The sequence below is a fragment of the Zeus faber genome, assembly GCF_960531495.2.
Source record: "Zeus faber genome assembly, chromosome: 10".
Lineage (NCBI taxonomy): Eukaryota > Metazoa > Chordata > Actinopteri > Zeiformes > Zeidae > Zeus > Zeus faber.
The window spans coordinates 12,582,072-12,601,295 of NC_137199.1; the positions used below are offsets into that span (position 1 = coordinate 12,582,072).

The 19,224-nt window shown below is 40.9% G+C and overlaps 1 protein-coding gene across 2 annotated transcripts; it reads left to right on the top strand.

The window, feature by feature from the left end:
• The first annotated feature begins 948 nt into the window (after positions 1-948).
• On the top strand, positions 949-17,801 carry ube2d2l (ubiquitin-conjugating enzyme E2D 2, like). 2 transcript variants are annotated; one of them, XM_080007766.1, is made up of 8 exons: positions 949-1,405; positions 13,091-13,154; positions 13,383-13,414; positions 13,662-13,739; positions 14,129-14,234; positions 14,674-14,767; positions 15,979-16,029; positions 16,869-17,801. In XM_080007766.1, exons 1-7 carry the CDS (start codon positions 1,382-1,384, stop codon positions 16,025-16,027), a joined length of 447 nt encoding a protein of 148 aa, XP_079863892.1. In that variant the 5' UTR covers positions 949-1,381; the 3' UTR covers positions 16,028-16,029; positions 16,869-17,801. The 2 variants fall into 2 exon arrangements, with proteins under 2 accessions (XP_079863892.1, XP_079863893.1); XM_080007767.1 differs by lacking the exon at positions 15,979-16,029.
• Positions 17,802-19,224: the final 1,423 nt, after the last annotated feature.

Below are 19,224 nucleotides of genomic sequence, written 5' to 3' on the forward strand. Positions count from 1 at the left end.
TACTGTTGACAATATACAACATGTATGTACATCATTTCTTGGAGTAATTACGATCGGCTCGATTGACAAATAAAACAGTCGGGCAACAATAGTGACGGTGGAAGTGGGCCGAGATCACTTCCCCACACCCAGAGCTGCAAGCGATACTGCCGAGCGCCACTGAGTAGGACCCAGACTCGGACCCCATTATGTCCGCTGACGCTGCCTCTCAGCCAAGTGACCGACACTCAGCCGGAAACAGCCCGTTTCCACTGTGGTAGCAGGTCGGTAGTATGTGTTTTTCACCCATTTCTTATTTTCCTTTTTAGGTTTAGAACTATATCACTACCTTACCCATGAGGCCATTGCATCAAGATTCACAACACAGTGGCGCAGAATTGTCGTTTCTGTAGTTGGCTATGGTTAGGGTTAGAGTTTGAAAGCTTTATAAATAATTGTGTAAATATTACGCAATGTATATAATCATTTGTTTTTGCTCCTGTGGAAGCCATAAGTCCATATGATGTCAACCTTGTTTAAAGAAAAACAGGTTTTATTTGCGATGTCATGGAGGAGTACAACACTCCCTTCAATCCGAAAGTGTAACAATGACATCTCTGATAGGTGGAGCTCCCTGTAACCATGGAAATGTTTACCACACTGGCTGATGGGTACGTTCAAATGTTACACTTTAATTACATGTCAGTGACAGTCTGGTATATATCTTTCTTTATGTAAATATGCCAATGTGGTAGTCATTTTGTGTCAGGGTATTTGTTCCTTTACCACGGTAGACCACTGCCTATTTCACATGTACGACTTAAACAAGTATTTTCAAGTCGGAATATCACAGTCTCCCCCTCTCCCATGTGACATGAAAGCAGCATCATAGCCGAGATTCTTTTCTGGTAGGTAACTCGGAATTCCGAGTTTTGGATGTAGCTGGAAAGCAGCATTCCATCGGCCCTTAGACGCTGCTGCATGTTCCGTTACGGGAGACATTTTGAGTCGGTGGGGTCGGTTGTCAGAGCAGCGGGCGCTTCGGTGCTAGGGGGAAGAAACTCAAGAAGTGTCGTATCGACGAAAAAATAGGGAATTTACGATATAACTCGGTCGGTAACTTATTTTAATCGGTATATGTGAATCTTCGTCGGCTAGCTTAGCCACACAGTTAGCTGAATCCTAGATGCTAGCCAGTTAGCATTGCCTAGCTAGTCAACGACCCCTAGCTGGTTAGTGTCCCCCAGCTGGTTAGTGTCCCCCAGCCGGTCAGTGTCCCCCAGCTGGTCAGTGTTCCCCCAGCTGGTTAGTGTCCCCTAGCAGCTTAGCATCACCTAGCTGGTTAGCATCAGCTAACTGCTAGCCGCTCCTCCTCCTCCTCGACGGCCCCTCCACACACAGAATGGCTTTAAAGCGAATTAACAAGGTAACGTTGTTTTCTTTTTTTCCCCCATGTGTAATTGAAGGTGAAGTTCACGTTTATTTTTCATAGAAACCAAGCAGGTTTGTGCTAAGCTGCCGTGCAGCAATAGTGGAAGCGAATCCTAAATTGTTTCAACACACAGACGGACACGGATGATTAAATGTCGCACAATCTACATTTTAAACATAATGTAGGGACAAAAGCACAGGTCACTGATGTCAATCAATGAGGTCAATCCCAGCTACAGGCAGGGGAGTGAAAGCGGGGTTTGAATCCAAATTTCGAACACGTTAACCGACATGCGCGATTTAATATTATCTGGCAGACTGTCCCAAAGTTTTGGTGCAGCTACAGAAAAGCCCCCCGTCCCCAGCAGTTTTTCGGGACAGGACAGTGGGGTGGCTGATAGGCCTTGCTTGGAAGACCCGAGGGGTCTACCCGTATGGTGAGGCACGATGACATCAGGAATAAAGGCAGGAGCAAGGCCACACTCGGCTCTAAACACCAGCAGCACAGCTTTACACCGAATCCTATGCTCTGCAGGAAGCCAGGGCAAGGATCTGAGTGATGTGTTGTCTTTTTGTTTTATGTGATCGGGAAATTGAGGTCTCGAAGATACCACAGTGAAGGCATTTGCAGCAGTCAAGTCTGGAGGATGTATGAATGCAGGAATTACTCTTTTGAAGCATAGGATAGGAAAAGTCAATCTTTTCTCAGTTAAAAAATGATGGACGTCACCACTGAGTTTATTTGCTTCTCAATCTTAAGAGCACCATCATGAATCACCCCCGGGTATTTATTTATTTATTTATTGTTACATGAGACCTGACAGATAGATCCAGACTCTGATCAATGATGCTTATTCAGGGCTGGGAGTCAATTTTCTGTCTTTTAATTTATTTGCAGGAAGTTATGACCAATCCAGCCTTTAACGTCTTGTGAACAATCAGTTTCCTTATGTCAACCAGGCTTCGAGGTGGAGATATATTTAAGCGTGTCTCCATACTAGGGCAGTAATGGTGTGTGTGTGTGTGTGTGTGTGTGTGTGTGTGTGTGTGTGTGTGTGTGTGTGTGTGTGTGTGTGTGTGTGTGTATATATATAATTTTTTTTAATATATATTTATTTTTTTCTCACCGTGGTGAAAAGCAACATATAACGGCATTACAGCTGTTTACCGACGGGGGGGCGGGCTGAGAACGCGTCCCCATTACGCACGGCGCTTGTTTTGTTACATAAGGAAACAGAGTAAAATAACCTACTTCTGAAACAAAAACACTGTTTTGGCGCACAGATCACTGGCGACCCATGGCTGGTGGGCTGTGGGCACAGCCAGAACCGTCCGAGTGTGGGCGCGCTAATCGTTGGCATATCCTCCTTTAACTTTCGCCAGCAAAGAAATTATATATATCAAAATCTAATTTGTGGTGATGACGGTAATGAGCTTAATACCGCAGTGACGTCACGTAACCACGGCATTGCGGTTATTGTCACAGCCCTGCTGCATACCAGTAAAAATAAAATTGGGAATTTTTTTAAAATCATTTTATGTTCCCTAATTCCCTTTACTAATTATCCATAGTTGCTCATGAGTGAAAAATAATCGTTGATGAATTGTTATGTCAACTAATCCATCGCCTGGACCCACATGTTCTACATGTGTGTGCATTGGCAGTGTACAACATCCAAAAAATCCAATCCAATCTGTCGTTTATTGTTTGGTTTTCAGTTTATTGTAAATTGCCATTTTTTCCTATTTTAAACTGTTTTAAATTTGTTTGTATAGGGCCAATCATTTTCTATTTCTTATATTTTCTATTTTATTAAATCACATTTGTTTTGATGTGTGCTTCTGTGACACAACAATTTCTCCCGAGGGATAAATAGTGTCGCCCTATATTCACAATCCTACTGATACAAATACAGTAAACTTGGGTATGGGATAATTATATAGGGTAATTTTGGTATAGCACTCTTTTGAAAACCCAACTTCCAATCCACCATCTAATCTTTTCCACTTCATCGTGTTTCACTTAAAATGTATCACAAGTTCAGTGTATGAATTTCACAACCTTCCGGATCTCAAGCTGTGTTTACGGTGGCTGTTCCTCGCTTTCCAAATGAGGCAAAACCTGAAAGATGAGATGGCAGTGAGAGTCTATATGTCACATACCGACACACAGCAAACTTCATTTGGGGTTTCTCCAAACTGAAATGCAAACCCTGTTGCAAGAGTGGTGTCTTCTCCCACTGTGGTTGCAGGTCTCATAACCGCATCCACAAGACTCATGGCTTAAAAATAGCCCCCCACTTTTCGTGCTTGCATATCTAGAATCGGCTGGGGCACATAGTACAAAGCAGTAGTGGAAAGTAACAAAGTACATGTATTTTGTAGCTCTACTTTACAGTACATACGGTCATATGGCATGCGTGACTGTCATACAAACCTTCCTGTAGAAGTGAGTTAAATGTGCGTAGAATCCACTGACCTATAAATAAAATAGACTGCATATTGTGTGAGTTGAAGCTAGGACTGGGCAATATGGCAAATCTTCTATCCTATAGCTATAGGTAATTTCATATCTCTAATGGTACAGTATAAATCACAATATAGCATGTTTTCTGTATATTTAATTTAAAGGTTATGTAAAAAACATGGTTAAGCCTATTTATGATGTGATGCAGCACGGGAGGGCGCTTGTTGGGGCTTTCAAATTCACATGAGAGGCGCTAAGCAGGGGAAAAATAAGCGATGGGTTTTTATCAAAATCAGATTTTATTTAGAACATATTTGCGAAGTTGAAGATGTAAACTTTCATGCACTGAAACCTTGACCTAGAAACGCAATCAGCAAACATGTTTCAAATGCTTCTAAAAACATGTGCTTCGTTTCGACTCGGTAGTCACTCAATTTAGGTTGTGGTGGCATTGTAGCAGATGGCTAAATATAGTAATAATCCATGAATGTTGCCATCATGTCATTTGAGATATCATCATTAAACACAAGTTGAGTGACAAAACTCAACATAAATTTTCATCAATACACTTTACGATATACACAGATCAGCTACAACATTAAAACCACTGACAGGTGAAGTTAATAACATTGCATCTTGTTCCAGTGGCACTTGTCAAGCAGTGGGATACAGACGTGGATACATATTTTTTTTTGGTCCCCTTCGAGAAAAAATAACCCACAATTTTCTCTGAAATACCTTGAAACTCACAAAAGTAATTGGCGTCCATCATTGTTTTTTCCATATTTAATAGAAATCAGGCTTGGCATTTTGATTCAACAGAATATTTTACATAATAAAACAAATTAAAATGGCATGGACAAAAATGATGGGATCCTGACCCTGATATTTTGTTGCACAACCTTTTCTAGGCAATCACTGCAAGCAAGCGGTTTCTGTGGCTCTCAATGAGAGTTCTGCACCTGTCAACAGGTAGTTTGGCCCACTCTTCCTGAGCAAACTGCTCCAGCTGTCTCAGGTTTAAAGGGTGCCTCCTCCAGACTGCATGTTTCAGCTTTTTCCATAGATGTTCGATGAGATTCAGATCAGGGCTCATAGAATGCCACCTCAGAATAGTCCAATGTTTCATTCTTATGCATTCTTGGGTGCTTTTAGCTCTGTATTTTGGGTTATTATCCTGTTGCAGCACCCATGATCTGTGACTGAGACAGAGCTTTCTGACACTGGGCAGTACGTTTCGCTCCAGAATCCCTTCATAGTCTTGAGATTTCATTGTGCCCTGTGCAGATACAAGGCACCCTCTGCCAGATGCAGCAAAGAAGCCCCAAAACATAACCGAGCCTCCTCCATGTTTCACAGTAGGTATGGTTTTTCTTTTCTTTGAAAGCTTCATTTTTTTCATCTGTGAACATAGAGCTGATGTGACGTGTCAAAAGCTCCAGTTTTGCCTCATCTGTCCAAAGAACATTCTCCCAGAAGCATTGTGGCTTGTCAATGTGCGTTTTAGCAAATTCCAGTCTGACTTTTGTCCTCCTGGCTCTTCTTCCATGGAGCCCACTGTCATTCAAAAAGCAACGGATGGTGCGATCAGACACTGATGTACCTTGACCCTGAGTTCAACTTGGACCTCTTTGGAAGTTGTCCTTGGCTCTTTTCTACCATTTGCTCTATCCTTCTGTTTAATCTGGGGTCGATTTTCCTCTTGTGGCTGCGTTCAGGTAGATTGGCTACAGTCCCATGCACCTTAACCTTCCTAATAATATTTGCAACTGTAGTCACAAGAACATCAAGCTGCTTGGAGATGGTCTTATAGCCTATACCTTTAACATGCTTGTCTATAATTTTCTTTCTGATCTCCTCAGACAACTCTGTCCTTTGCTTCTCTGGTCCATGTTCAGTGTGGTGCACACGATAATACCAAACAGCAGAATAACTGCTTTTCCCCATTTAAATAGGCTGAATGACTGATTATAGGATTGAAGACATGTGTGATACCAATTAAAGAAAACAGTTAATTTGAAATATCACTATAATCCAATTATTTATAATATTTTCTAAGGGGGACCAACAAATCTGTCTAGGCCAGTTTAGAATATAATTGATCTCTTTAGCAATAATGTATCTCTTTTCACAGTTTCTTTGCTTTACTCTTTGACATACCAAAGGCATGCAGGTATACATGAGAAAATTGCTTTTAATTTAATCACTATTCAGAAGGAATGAATCATTGTTTCAATGAGCTGTAAGGGTACCCAGAAATTTGCCCACGTCTGTATTTTAGACAACAAGTGAACAGTCAGTTCTTGAAGTTGATGTCTTGGAAGCAGGAAAAAGGGGCAAGCATAAGGATCCAAGCGACTTTGACAAGGGCCAAATTGTAATGGCTAGACGACTGGGTCAGAGCATCTCCAAACAGGTCTTGTGGGGTGTTTTCCCGGAATGCAGTGGTTAGTACCTACAGAAAGTGGTTTAAGGAAGGACAACCGGTGAACCAGCGACAGGGTCATGGGCGCCCAAGGCTCATTGATGCGCATGGGGAGCGAAGTCCAGCATGTCTGTTCCGATCCCACGGAAGAGCTACCTTAGCACAAATTGCTGAAAAATGCTGTTAATGCTGTCTATGATAGAAAGGTGTCAGAACACACTGTGCATCGCAGCTTGCTGCGTATGAGACTGTGTAGCCGTGGAGAGTACCCATGCTGACACCTGTTCACTGCCAAAAGGGCCTACAATGGGCACATGAGCATCATAACTGGACTATGGAGCAATTGAAGAAGGTTGCCCAGTCTGATGAATCATGTTTTCTCCTACATCATGTGGATGGCCGGAGTTAGGGTCCGATCAAGCATCTGTGGGATGTTCTGTAACAAGCATGATCCATGGGGCCCCCAACTCACAACTTATATACAGTGGGGAGAACAAGTATTTGATACACTACTGATTTTGCAGGTTTTCCCACTTACAAAGCATGTAAAGATCTGTAATTCTTTATCATACACTTCAACTGTGAGCGACTGAATCTAAAAAAACAAACAATCCAGAAAATCACATTGTATGATTTTTAAGTAATTAATTTGTATTTTATTGCATGAAATAAGTATTTGATACATCAGAAAAACAGAAGCTAATATTTGGTACAGAAACCTTTGTTTGCAATTACAGAGATCAGACGTTTCATGTAGTTCTTAAGCAGGTTTACACCCACTGCAGTAGGGATTTTGGCCCACTCCTCCATACAGATCTTCTCCAGATCCTTCAGGTTTCAGGGCTGTCGCTGGGCAACACAGACTTTCAGCTCCCTCCAAAGATTTTCTATTGACCCAGCCACGCCCCATCTCCAATGCTCTTATTGAGGGAAGGAGGTTGTTGGCCAAGATCTCGCGATACATGGCCCCATCCATCCTCCCCTCAATACATTGCAGTCGTCCTGTCCCCTTTGCAGAAAAGCATCCCCAAAGAGTGATGTTTCCACCTCCATGCTTCACAGTTGGGATGGAAGAAGATGAGGTTGTACTCATCTTCTTCTTCCTCCAAACATGGTGAGTGGAGTTTAAACCAAAAAGCTCTATTTTGGTCTGATCAGACCACATTACCTTCTCCCATTCCTTTTCTGGATCATCCAGATGGTCATTGGCAAACTTCAGACGGGCCTTGACATGCGCTGGCTTGAGCAGAGGGACCCTGCGTGCGCTGCAGGATTTTAATCCATGATACTGTGATCCTGGCTCTCTTCAGGTCATTGTCCAGGTCCTGCCGTGTAGTTCTGTTCCCTCACTTTTGTTATGATCATTGAGGCTCCACGAGGTGAGATCTTGCATGGAGCCCCAGACCGAGGGAGATTGACTGTCATCTTGAACTTCTTCCATTTTCTAATAAATGCGCCAACAGTTGTTGCCTTTTCACCAAGCTGCTTGCCTATTGTCCTGTAGCCCATCCCAGCCTTGTGCAGGTCTACAATTCTTAGACAGGTATCTGGTCTTGCCCATTGTGGAGAGGTTGGAGTCTGATTGATTGAGTGTGGACAGGTGTCTTTTATACAGGTAACAAGTTCAAAGAGGTACAGTTAATACAGGTAATAAGAGGAGAATGGGAGGGCTTCTTAAAGAAAAATGAACAGGTCTGTGAGAGACGGAATTATTACTGGTTGGTAGGTGATCAAATACTTGTTTCATGCGATAAAATGCAAATTAATTATTTAAAACATACAATGTGATTTTCTGGATTTTTGTTTTTGATTCCGTCTTTCACAGTTGAAGTGTACCTATGATAAAAATGACAGACCTCTACATGCTTTGTAAGTAGGAAAACCTGCAAAATCGGCAGTGTATCAAATACTTGTTCTCCCCATTGTAGTTTTCTTACAAATTAATTGAAAAACGATTGATACCTGTCATGGTGCCAGTGCGTTGGGAATAAAACAGTTGGGGAGACAGCATCTTAAACAACATAAACAAACATAAAACTGTGAAGCTTGGGAAAAAAATAATGCAAGTATTTTGAGCCGTTCAAAAGAATCAGATCGGCGGCAGGGACCAGCTTGGGGCGATGTTGGAGTGACTCGGAGTCTGGTGGGGAGCACGGGGGTTCTCCACTGTGCTCCCCACGATGCCATCCCCACCCACAAAACATTTCATGGGTCCCCATGTGGAAAAAATGATACACGGGTCTTCCTGTCTATTTAAGCGCCAACGTAAGGAACTTTAACCCGTGTCGCATCGCACTAGTTGTGTTCGCATCAGTCAATCGGCAGTGGAGCCGATTAAAACCTGTATCTTTTGCAAAGTAATTTTACCTGGCACTGAAACCCGGGTTTTACCTTTCCCACTGATGACAAATGTCGGATGTTAGCGGGTGTTACAGGGTTTTTGGTGCAGTGGGAAAGAGGTATTACAGGACTTACAGGATCTGCTGCTTACGTCTTTGTGCCAGATACCAAATGACACAGGCATGCAAACTTGTCACCTTTCGGTGAAATTCGCCGTTTTGAAACAAAAATTGGCCACCTACATGATTCCTGGAGATCCGATGAGGAAAATATTTAGGAGGTATCGGCTTCAATCCATCTGTATGTAGATCTCTCAAAATGCGCATGCGCCAGGTGGGCTCTGCTGTCACCTGGCTTCAGGAAAAACAAAGAGGACATGGACATAGAAGCGGTCTCCCATTTCAGGGGCTACAGCCTTGTAGGTTGCATTTTAAGACCAAATGCGTCACACCGGCGCGACTGTGCTGTCCCATTCCAGAGGCTCCTTCAAATGTGGACTAGAAATACAGCCTTGTTTTCCCCGATTTTAAGGCTTCAACCATTGGATCCTTCGGTTTTTCTAGCTATTTTGATTTTAAGTTCGTAGTCCTGAAAAATGTCAAATTAGTGACGGTCACATTGTTGTGAACTATTGGAGATAATGTGAGTTTAGTTCTGAAGCGCCCCAATCCTCCATGTCACGTGGAAAGTGATGATGACAATGTAAGTAAAAGTTTTTTTGATGAGTATAATTTCATTGTGTTCAGTAAAGTGACTCAACATCAACTTGGTGAGAGGGACCCTCTAGTTCACGCCACGCAACTCAACGACATGCACTGAGTTGGTGGTGCGTGCCGGCAAGCACCGACACAATTTCCGGGAATTGTCTAGTTTAGGAATATTGTTCTTGGAGATTATCAAGTTTGTAATGAGAAACACTACTCAAAAAAGTTAGGGATATTTGGCTTTTGTGTGAAATTTCAGGATGAACCTAAAATGCACTATAACCTTTACAGGTGAACTTAATTTGACCTCTAAACTTTTGAATGCACATGTCCAACTGTTCAATGTTTCAGTACTTTTTGCACAACTTGCTGTTCTCTAACAAGGAGCTGAACGGCAAAATTCACAACAGGTGTTTGATCCATGAATCGACCAATACATTTCCTGGTTCAATTAGAATTGGTATTTAAACAGTCTTCTTCATCGTGCTTTTCACATTTTGACATCATGAGACCAAGACGACTTCTAACAATTGATCAACAGTACCTTGCCATTGCGAGGCTTCAAACAGGATGTTCTCAGGGGGAAGTGGCTACTGGGCTTGTGTCAGTGTGTCATCAGTAGGTTGCAACCGAGATACAGAGACTGGAAGAGTCACAGGAAGGCATAGAAGTGGACGTCCTTTGGCCACATCCCACACTGATGACCGCTTCATTGTGAACAGTGCCCTGCGGAACCAGATGATGAATGCCACTCAACTCCAGGCACATTTAAGGGAGGTGAGAGGCACCCAAGTGTCACGTCAGACCATTCAAAACCGTTATCATCAGCGTGGTCTGCGTGCTAGATGACCTGCAAGGGTACCTGACCACACCACCAGGCACAGGCATTATTGTCTTGCATGGGCCAGGGAGCATTTACGCTGGACGAAGGACCAGTGGGCCTCAGCGCTGTTCTCTGATGAAAATCGATTCACGTTGAGCAGAAATGATGGCCGCCAACGATGTTGGAGACGTCAAGGAGAGCGCTATGCATCAGCCACTGTTGTCACCAGACGAGCCTTTGGTGGTGGTGGTGTTACATTGTGGGCAGGTGTGTCTAGTCAATACAGAACTGCCCTACACTTTGTGAATGGTACAGTGACAAGCCCATACTACCTGAATAACATCAATTATCCATTCATTGTGCCCCTGCTTGAACAACACAGGCCTCATTTCATCTTCATGGACGACAGTGCTCCAGCTCATTGAGGTTGCATCATTAAGGAACGGCTGCCGGAGACTGGGGTACCTCAAATGGAGTGGCCTGCATGTTCTCCAGACTTGAAAACCTATGGGATCAGCTGAGTCGCCGTGTAGAGGCTCATAACTCTGTACCCCAGTACCTCAATGACCTGAGGGCCGCCCTCAAGAAGAGAGGGGTGCCATGCCTCAGCAGATAATAAGTCGACTTGTGAACAGCATGAGACGTCGTTGTCAAGCTGTAATTGATGCTCAAGGGCACATGAGCATTGTTGAGACATTGACATTTTTTGTTGTGGTGTACCCACCACTGTTGTTGGCTTTTGTTTTAATAAATTGTTTGAGATGAGGAAATCACCATTGCATGCCCTACTTTCATGATATAATATCACTGTAGCGTGAACTTTTTACATTTTCCCTAAATGTCACTTTAAACCTTTTGTGAGTAGAGTATGTACCAAGTGGGGCTGGCTTTTGCACCTAATAAATTCAGAATTTGTACTTATTTTTGCGCAGTCTTGTAATTATTTTAATTTGTGATCAAGTCAACCCTAAAGTAATCCTAAAGTTAATCAAGAATGCGCATTTACTAACTTACCTTTCAAAAAGGAAACGCCCCCAGAGCATAACCCTGGAACCCCCTAGTGGGTCTGTTTTTCTCCGCTCACGCATCCTTCTCACCTTTTTCACCCCTCAACAGTTTGCATGCCTGAGGAGTTTTGTGACATTTTAAACCACTTGCTGGACTGACAAGAAATCATTTTATTTGTAGATTTAGTATGGATGGTCAGTTTGAAATCAATGTTTGTAAAATTTCTGGAGCATGTTTAAGGTATTCGAGAAGCATTGTCACATAACGTCTGTAAAAGCAAATCTCATCAAATTGAACAAGACCAGAACTTGATGCGTTACTGATGAAATGTAGAACAAGAATTACAGTAGCTTTTCCAGAGATGTTATCGGCCATGCAGAGGGTGAGTTGAAGGCACGCACATCTCTTGTTTTGGCTACATTACAGCCAAACTAGTTCAGCCTGTTTGTCTTTTCATAACACCGTGCAGATGCCTTTGGTGTTCTCTAAAAACACAAACCAGAGGAAGGAGCACCAGTTGTTGGTGCACCATTTGTTTATGCCTTTGTGGGGTGTCATATAACATCCAGTGAAGAGTTTACCAACTGACATTTACATTAAGGCTGTTCAAGGTTCTCTGATAGTACTGGACAGGTACTGGCCTGAGTGCGTGAGCTGTCACAATTATTAGACAATTGCCTGATGGCTATAATTTAAGGTGATTGCAATCCTTGAGAAAATTGAGATTCCATAATTTTGTTTTCAACCTATTGTCATGGAATCTTTGGAATCTGGTGGGGTGTACCATTGGGGTGCATTTTGCACACCTCTCTCCTTCTGACAATGCGTAAGTTAGCGATATGCTGCCCAGCGAAGGGGTGCCCGCGATCGGCGCACCAAAAAAGTTTTTTATTTTAGATGTAGGTTACTTTATTTTAAGGTCTGCTTATGGAACGAAACAAGTGCGATGGAACGAGCTTGACACTCTCCCCGATCACCCCCTATCCATGCGTTAATGATGATGATGTTAATGAGCATACAAATCGTGCCCCGTCCCCACAGTTTTTAGTTTTATATGGAGGAACAGGCCACGTGATGGGGGCGAAGGGAGACATTCACACATAAAAAAATAAATTTATGATACCCCATTGAAATGTTATCCCTGTGCATTTTGTAAGCTTCTATCTGTTTTATTCTGTTATTTTAATGCACAAAAAAACCGACTGCTTGCCTTGAACATGTTCATCAGTCGACTGACGGGTTTCCGACTGATGATAAGACTCGTCCACTTTCAAGGGGCAGCCCTAGAAAACTGTACCCGTCTATCAAAATATTTAAGATAGTGAAACTAGTAGAGAAGTTTTGATGAGTATTTTGATTACCGTAAAAATGATCACTTTAAACTACCAAGTTGGGGATCATTTTCTGAGCTATAATGTTACAGGGCTGTGTTTTCCACCAAATGTGTTCTCATCCCATCCAACAGGGGTCGTTGCTTGGGTGGGGGCTTCCTCTGAGTTTCCATGGTAGTCCTTGTTCAGCCTGCAGTATTTACAAAAAAAAGACCCGTTGCTTCAGTACACAGACCAATCTGTGTGCTTATTCACAGTGTTTTGTTGAACAGCGGCCAAACGTTCTGAAGTCATCCATTCAGAGTGACTGAATGCTGACAGCCGAGCGTTCACAGTGAAGTCATTAAATTATTGTTCTTTGGAGTTGACTGTTTTCTCGCCACTGGAACATTTGCCGTCAGGGCTGGAAACAGCTTTCACTTTGGATCTACTGCATTCTAAGCACGGCTACAAAAGGTTTTTCATAAGCCAAACTAGTGGTCTAACTTTTAAGGTTGTTTTTTTTTTGTTGTTTTTTTTTTTCATTTATTGATTTTATTTGGAGATAATTATATCTTTCTGGGTGTGTTTTGTGTCTTTCAGGAGCTTAATGACTTGTCCAGAGACCCTCCAGCGCAGTGCTCTGCCGGCCCTGTAGGAGATGACAGTAAGTACTGTTTTTCTCACCAGACCTAAAAATGAAAAAAAAAAAAAAAAAAAAATGTAATACATTGTTGGAGACATGTAAATATAGTAAAAACATTAACTGTATGCCATCAGATACAATACATTGCCCAAACCTAGATAGCCTGTTTCAATGCTAGTCTGATAGAGAAAGTTCTGGATACTAAAGGAAGAGGATTTTCAACAAATTCTGATTCTCCTGCTTTTCTAGTGTTTCACTGGCAAGCTACTATTATGGGGCCTGTAAGTATGAACTCTGTTCTAATGTTCACAATTTTAAATACACAAAATAAAGCTTTTATTGGATGCTCTTCAGTGGCTTTATTTGTACAATTGAGCTCCACCTCAACAGATTGAGATGGAACTCAATAATATAGAAGCTCTACTGCTGCTGTTATATACGACTGGGGAAAACAAGTGCTTGGTAAATATCGTTACTCTACTGAGTAGAGGTAGCTAATGTGATGTCTTGTTGTGTTTCCTCTTGCAGAATGACAGTCCCTATCAGGGCGGTGTTTTTTTCCTCACTATTCATTTTCCTACAGATTATCCCTTTAAACCGCCCAAGGTAAGTAGGTCCCACGCTGACCTCTTGTTCTCTGAAAGCTAGCTGCAATGGAGTCATTTCAAATTCCATAGATGTTAATGTAGAGTAACAGCACCAGGACTTCTTCTATATGTATCACAATATAATGCATACACTTGTTATGTAAATGTATTAATCAAAGATGGTATTAGCAATTTTACCATTTAAAGAGAACCTATTTGTTTAATTTAAAATCAATATGACTGTCTTACGTATTTAACGTAGCTTATAGAAAAGTGTTGTTTTCAACTTTGTTCAATTTACTAATAAATTCTTCAAATCTAGCCTAATATGTTCCGATTTGTTTTCTATGTGGATTATTGGTGCAACAGTTTGCTGAGTTCTATCTCTATAAATCTGTTTTCTGACAGGTGGCCTTCACTACAAGAATTTATCACCCAAATATTAACAGTAACGGCAGCATCTGCCTGGATATATTGAGATCGCAGTGGTCTCCAGCACTTACTATCTCTAAAGGTAACAAGAGAAAGTGCACACACAGACACACAAATATTAGGCCCTAAAAGCCATTTGACTGTATGAAGTTATATCCACATACATTGGTCAGATTATTATTATTATTATTATTATTATTTTAATTTTTTTTAATGTTTTTACTTAGCTCTGAATAAAAGTACTGATTAGATTTATTCAAGTTCCTAATAACTTAACTGACCTAAAGGAAACTGTTAAAATAAATGAATTTGTCTTTAAATGAGAGTTGTTCAACTTAACTCTCTGATACTTGCACACACCCTGATCCATCAGGGCAATTCTTAAATAACTAAAAACAACAGATCTTATACCAAAATAAAAATGCAATTGCATTTTGTCTCAAGCTTAAGCATTTTTGGGTTTGTATGTGGATTGGGATTTTGTATGTTGTATTCACATTTTGATCTCCTTTGTCTTTCAGTCCTTTTGTCCATTTGTTCTCTGTTATGTGATCCAAACCCTGATGATCCATTAGTGCCAGAGATCGCCCGCATCTACAAAACAGATCCCAACAAGTAAGTTCCGATCTGTTCAGTGGGACAAGTCACATTTATTCAGAGGCCACAGCACCCAAACGGAAAACAACAGTGAATCTAAACAGACACTCAAAACACCGTAAAATAGAATAGTCCAAAAAAGATTCAACTGAGTGGGCATCAGAGCAGGGACATGAGTCCAATGGAAGGGTGTTTGCTGCCAGAGAACCACCTGCTGATTTTTTAGCTTTTTATTATTCATTTTGCAATAGTTAGGAATAAAGTCGTCACAATTATTACATAAAGCTGCCCCTGATCATTTTGTAAAACATATAAGATTCCACTCCAGATTTCCATTGCAAATTTCCAAAACAAGGGTTGATTTACCGTCTAAATGATGGCCCCGGTAAACTGTGTACTAATTAGGGATGCACCAGTACTGTACCAAACACGAGCTTCAATACTATTGGAGAATATCCCTGTAATAAAAACAAATGTGAACATGTTAAAAGGAAAAGTGACCCAAACATGTTGTGTCTTGGGCTGGTTATTGGGCAGGATCTCACAATTCCATTTGATGTCTATACAAAGGGTCATGATACGATTCTATCTCTATACGTTGATATTTTCTTCATAATGAGAATTGCTTCCAAAATTTCAGTATTAATTAGTTTAATATTTTTGAGTACCATCTCACCTGAAATTAAATATTGAAAAACCTCTTTGTCAAGATATACATTGCTTTACTAAATTTTTTTTTTTTTGTATGGAACGTTTTGTTGTTTTTTTTAATTAAAAAAAAACAACTGAAATACAATGCACGCATTGTATATTTTTTTTTTTTCTCAAGTATTCATTTAAAATAAAGATGACTGAAATTAGTACATCTGGGACTGGTGACACCTAGAGCAGCATAGAGTATTTAATTTAAGTGGATAAATGACTGCATAACTTTCAAACATGTATCTATATTAGTTTGCTAAATTGATTCTGAAATTGAAAACAGAATTTAATCGTATGATTGTTTTTTTTTTTTTGTTTTTTTTTTACCGCCCTGGTTATGGCTGACAAGATCTTCTTTTGACCCTGAACTGTCTCAATTATTTACTAAATATGTCCCCTATAACTTAATCAGTACCTGGAATAACTAAAAGACACTTAAAGTTTAGGTGCCGAGTCAGTAGTGACAGGGTGTAAAATGGAGCCAGGCATCCAGGAGCCTCTGACCAGGGTGGTGTCCCCCCACTCAGGTATAATAAACTAGCCAGGGAGTGGACAGAGAAATACGCCATGCTGTGAGGGTAAGATGCTGCAGTGGCTCGGTGTTCCTCTACTAACAAAGCAGCGCTTCACCAAATCTGCCTGCCTGGCTGAAAACGCCTGCATGCCACCTTGTTTTTTTTTTTTTTGAGTGGACCGTGGGCGTTTATTGTACAATTTGGGCGTTTAGTTTTGCTCCAAGGATGCCAATAAAGCCCATCAGAAATGCCTCTGTTGGACATTTCCTCTGAGATGTGTGAGATTTGAATTCACCGGTGAGCATCTTGCATCTTCCCTATTTTTTTCTTCTTTCATTTTTTTTAAGATAAAGACCAGTGGTTCTCAACTTGTAGGTCCAAATCCAAAACAAGGTTGTGGTTCATTTTGAATGGACCACTTCTTCTTTTTCACTTCTTCTTTGTTATGTATTGTTATACCAATTTTCTATTTTATTTACGATGCTGCGCTTTCATTTTGAAACACTGTTGGCTATCGCACCACGTGGCTATCATTACTTCTTATCACAAAAGTCCCGCAAGTCACACATCACGCAGCTATTCTTATCCAGATCAAATCAAATCAAATGCTGTCAGATTGTCAGTTCTTACACTGCACCTGTCCACAACAACCTTTAGCAGTGCAAATGTTTTAGAACTTCTTACATTGAGTTTTTCAAATATCAATATTATATTAAAAGTACTAAATTGAACCCTGTTTGTGCACTGTTCATATTGCTCAATAAATTGGAGGTTCCAATCTTGAATGATTTTTGGCTCATGACTTGATGAGGACGAATGGTGGATCCTCAGCCCCGACCAGATGAGTTGTGTGTTTAGTTTGAAGGTGGAGCTTTCTGAACGCAGTATTTCTGTGTCCTCAGGTACAACAGGACGGCTCGGGAATGGACCCAGAAGTACGCAATGTGATACCCCACCCCGCGCTATTCTTCATTAGAGCTGGAAAAAAAACTGTCAAATACTGTTATTTTTGCCCATTTGGCCACACCACTTCATCAGCCAATAACAGGCATTTGTTTTTTGTTTTGTTTTTTTGTTTTGTTTTTTATTCATACCCCTCCGCCCGTTCATACCCTCCCAGAAATATGCATTTCCCCCCAAATGCTTTTAGAGAAAACCTTATCTGCCCTTTGTGTGCTTTCTAAAAGACGCCTAGAGCTGTGAGCTGTATCAGGAGCATGTACCTGTAAAGAAACCTATCACAGCCCAAAACCGCTCGGGTTCCAACAGGAAGACGTTACCTCCAACACCCCCCTCCTCCAATCATACAGTTATAAAATATAAAATAAACGTGGGGCCTCTTCATGCTGCCATGTCTGACCCAAGCTTTCCCAACCCCCGCACTGGGGAACTGGAGGTCTGTCGATGTATTACACTCACTGTAAAACTGACTGAATAGAGAACCGCGGCGAAAACAAAAAAGAATAATCCACCTACAGGGGAACACGATGAAAAAAGAAAAAGTATGAAAAAACAAAAAAACAAACCAAAACAAACGGTGCATGTGAAAACTAGAAGTGGTTTCTGTGCTGCTGAGGATGGACGGATGAGTCGGACAGCAGAGGTGTCCTTTTTAAAGCTGAATTTTCCTTTTCCCTCCTTTAACTGTTGTTTTTTTTTTTTTTTTCCTTGGGGGTTTGTTTTTAAACTGGAGAGCCATTAGTTTATCCGTCATCCACAACACTGTTCTCTTTTTGCACTGAATTCCTTATTCAAAGCTCTCTGCGGCTGATTGGTCAACTAATAGCTCTGCTATGTGATGTCTTTTTTTTCTCAATAAAGTTGAACAAATTGCAGTTTAAACGTCCTGTGGTTCATATTAATATATTAATGTGAAGTGTTCTTGCGGCTGGATCTTTTAGTTTTCACCATTTAAAGAAACAGGCATATCTGCAACAGTGACTCCTAACGATCAGCAGAAGTGTCCTGTGATGATGCGTTATTTTCTGTATCAAGCTGCTTAGGACAAATTTCTTGTTTAAATATTTGTTTTTCCTCCTTGTAGCAGCTCTATAATTTTCACTGCCTCTGAGGTCTTACAGTACAAGTGATGAACTGATGTGGATATTAAAGCTGTAATGTTTAGCTGTTGAGCAAAGTTTGTTTGTAAAGCCCTTGACAATTTTGGGGAAGAGGAGGAGGAGGAGAAAAGAAAGCAATTGAAGGGACTGGAAATAGGAATTAAATATAGGATAAATATCAAATATCGTGTTTTTCAACAATATAACTGTACGTATTGCCACTTTAATTCTTAACTTTTCAGCACAAATTGTAAAAGCATGCATATAACATTTTATGTGATGTTTATTTAAAGTTTAATAATCTAAAAGAGTACTCAACTTAAATTTTGCATGATTTCTTTTGCCAGTAAAGTTCATTTCTTCATGCTACATTCAAAACTGTCTGAAATCTAATTTTGAATTTTCGAGTCGGTATTCCCCATTTCAGAGCTAAATGTGTTGCGTTGCCTCTGTTTGGGCAAACAAGGACGCCCGCAGAACATTTGTATATGTTTTGGGAAGCTTGTGAATGCTACAATTACTTGCATAACAGCTAAAACTAGAGTGTTTTCAACTGAAAACCTATGCGAAGTGAACTTTGTTCACCGTCAAGAGTGCGCGCGTTTAAACTCGGACCTCGAGCGATCCGTCACTGGAATTCGGACTTAAATGGCCTTGAATGGTTCCTTTGCACTGTCCCCAAGAATTTTCCGAGGTTCCAACCTCTTAGGAAGGCGTTATTTAAAATAGCTTGTCGCAACGTCACCCTCTGGCGGACACGGTAACAAACGGCATCACAGAGTGGGCGATGTTTCTCTTGTGTGATCGCACAGTATTCAACGAAACAGAAAGGTTGTTTTGATTTATTAACAACAATGATTAGACGCTAAAGTTAGCAGCCGATTTCATGGTGCATTCAAATTCATCTGAACTTTTAGACTTTGTTTTTCTAAACGCAGACCACTGTACTTATAGCAGTCAAACCGGGATTTGATTATTAAATGAAGCCTATATTACATTTCTAACAGAGTTCCCGATATGACAGTAATATTCTATTTGTGAAAACAGGAGCAGTGTCGATTTTACTTTTCCATACTGGCCAAATAAAAACAGGTATAAATCAAAAACTACTGTACTTAGATTCAAAAGGTTTATCTGTCACACACATGTTGATACATACAGTATATGCAGTGAAATGTTATTGCAACGCATATACTGA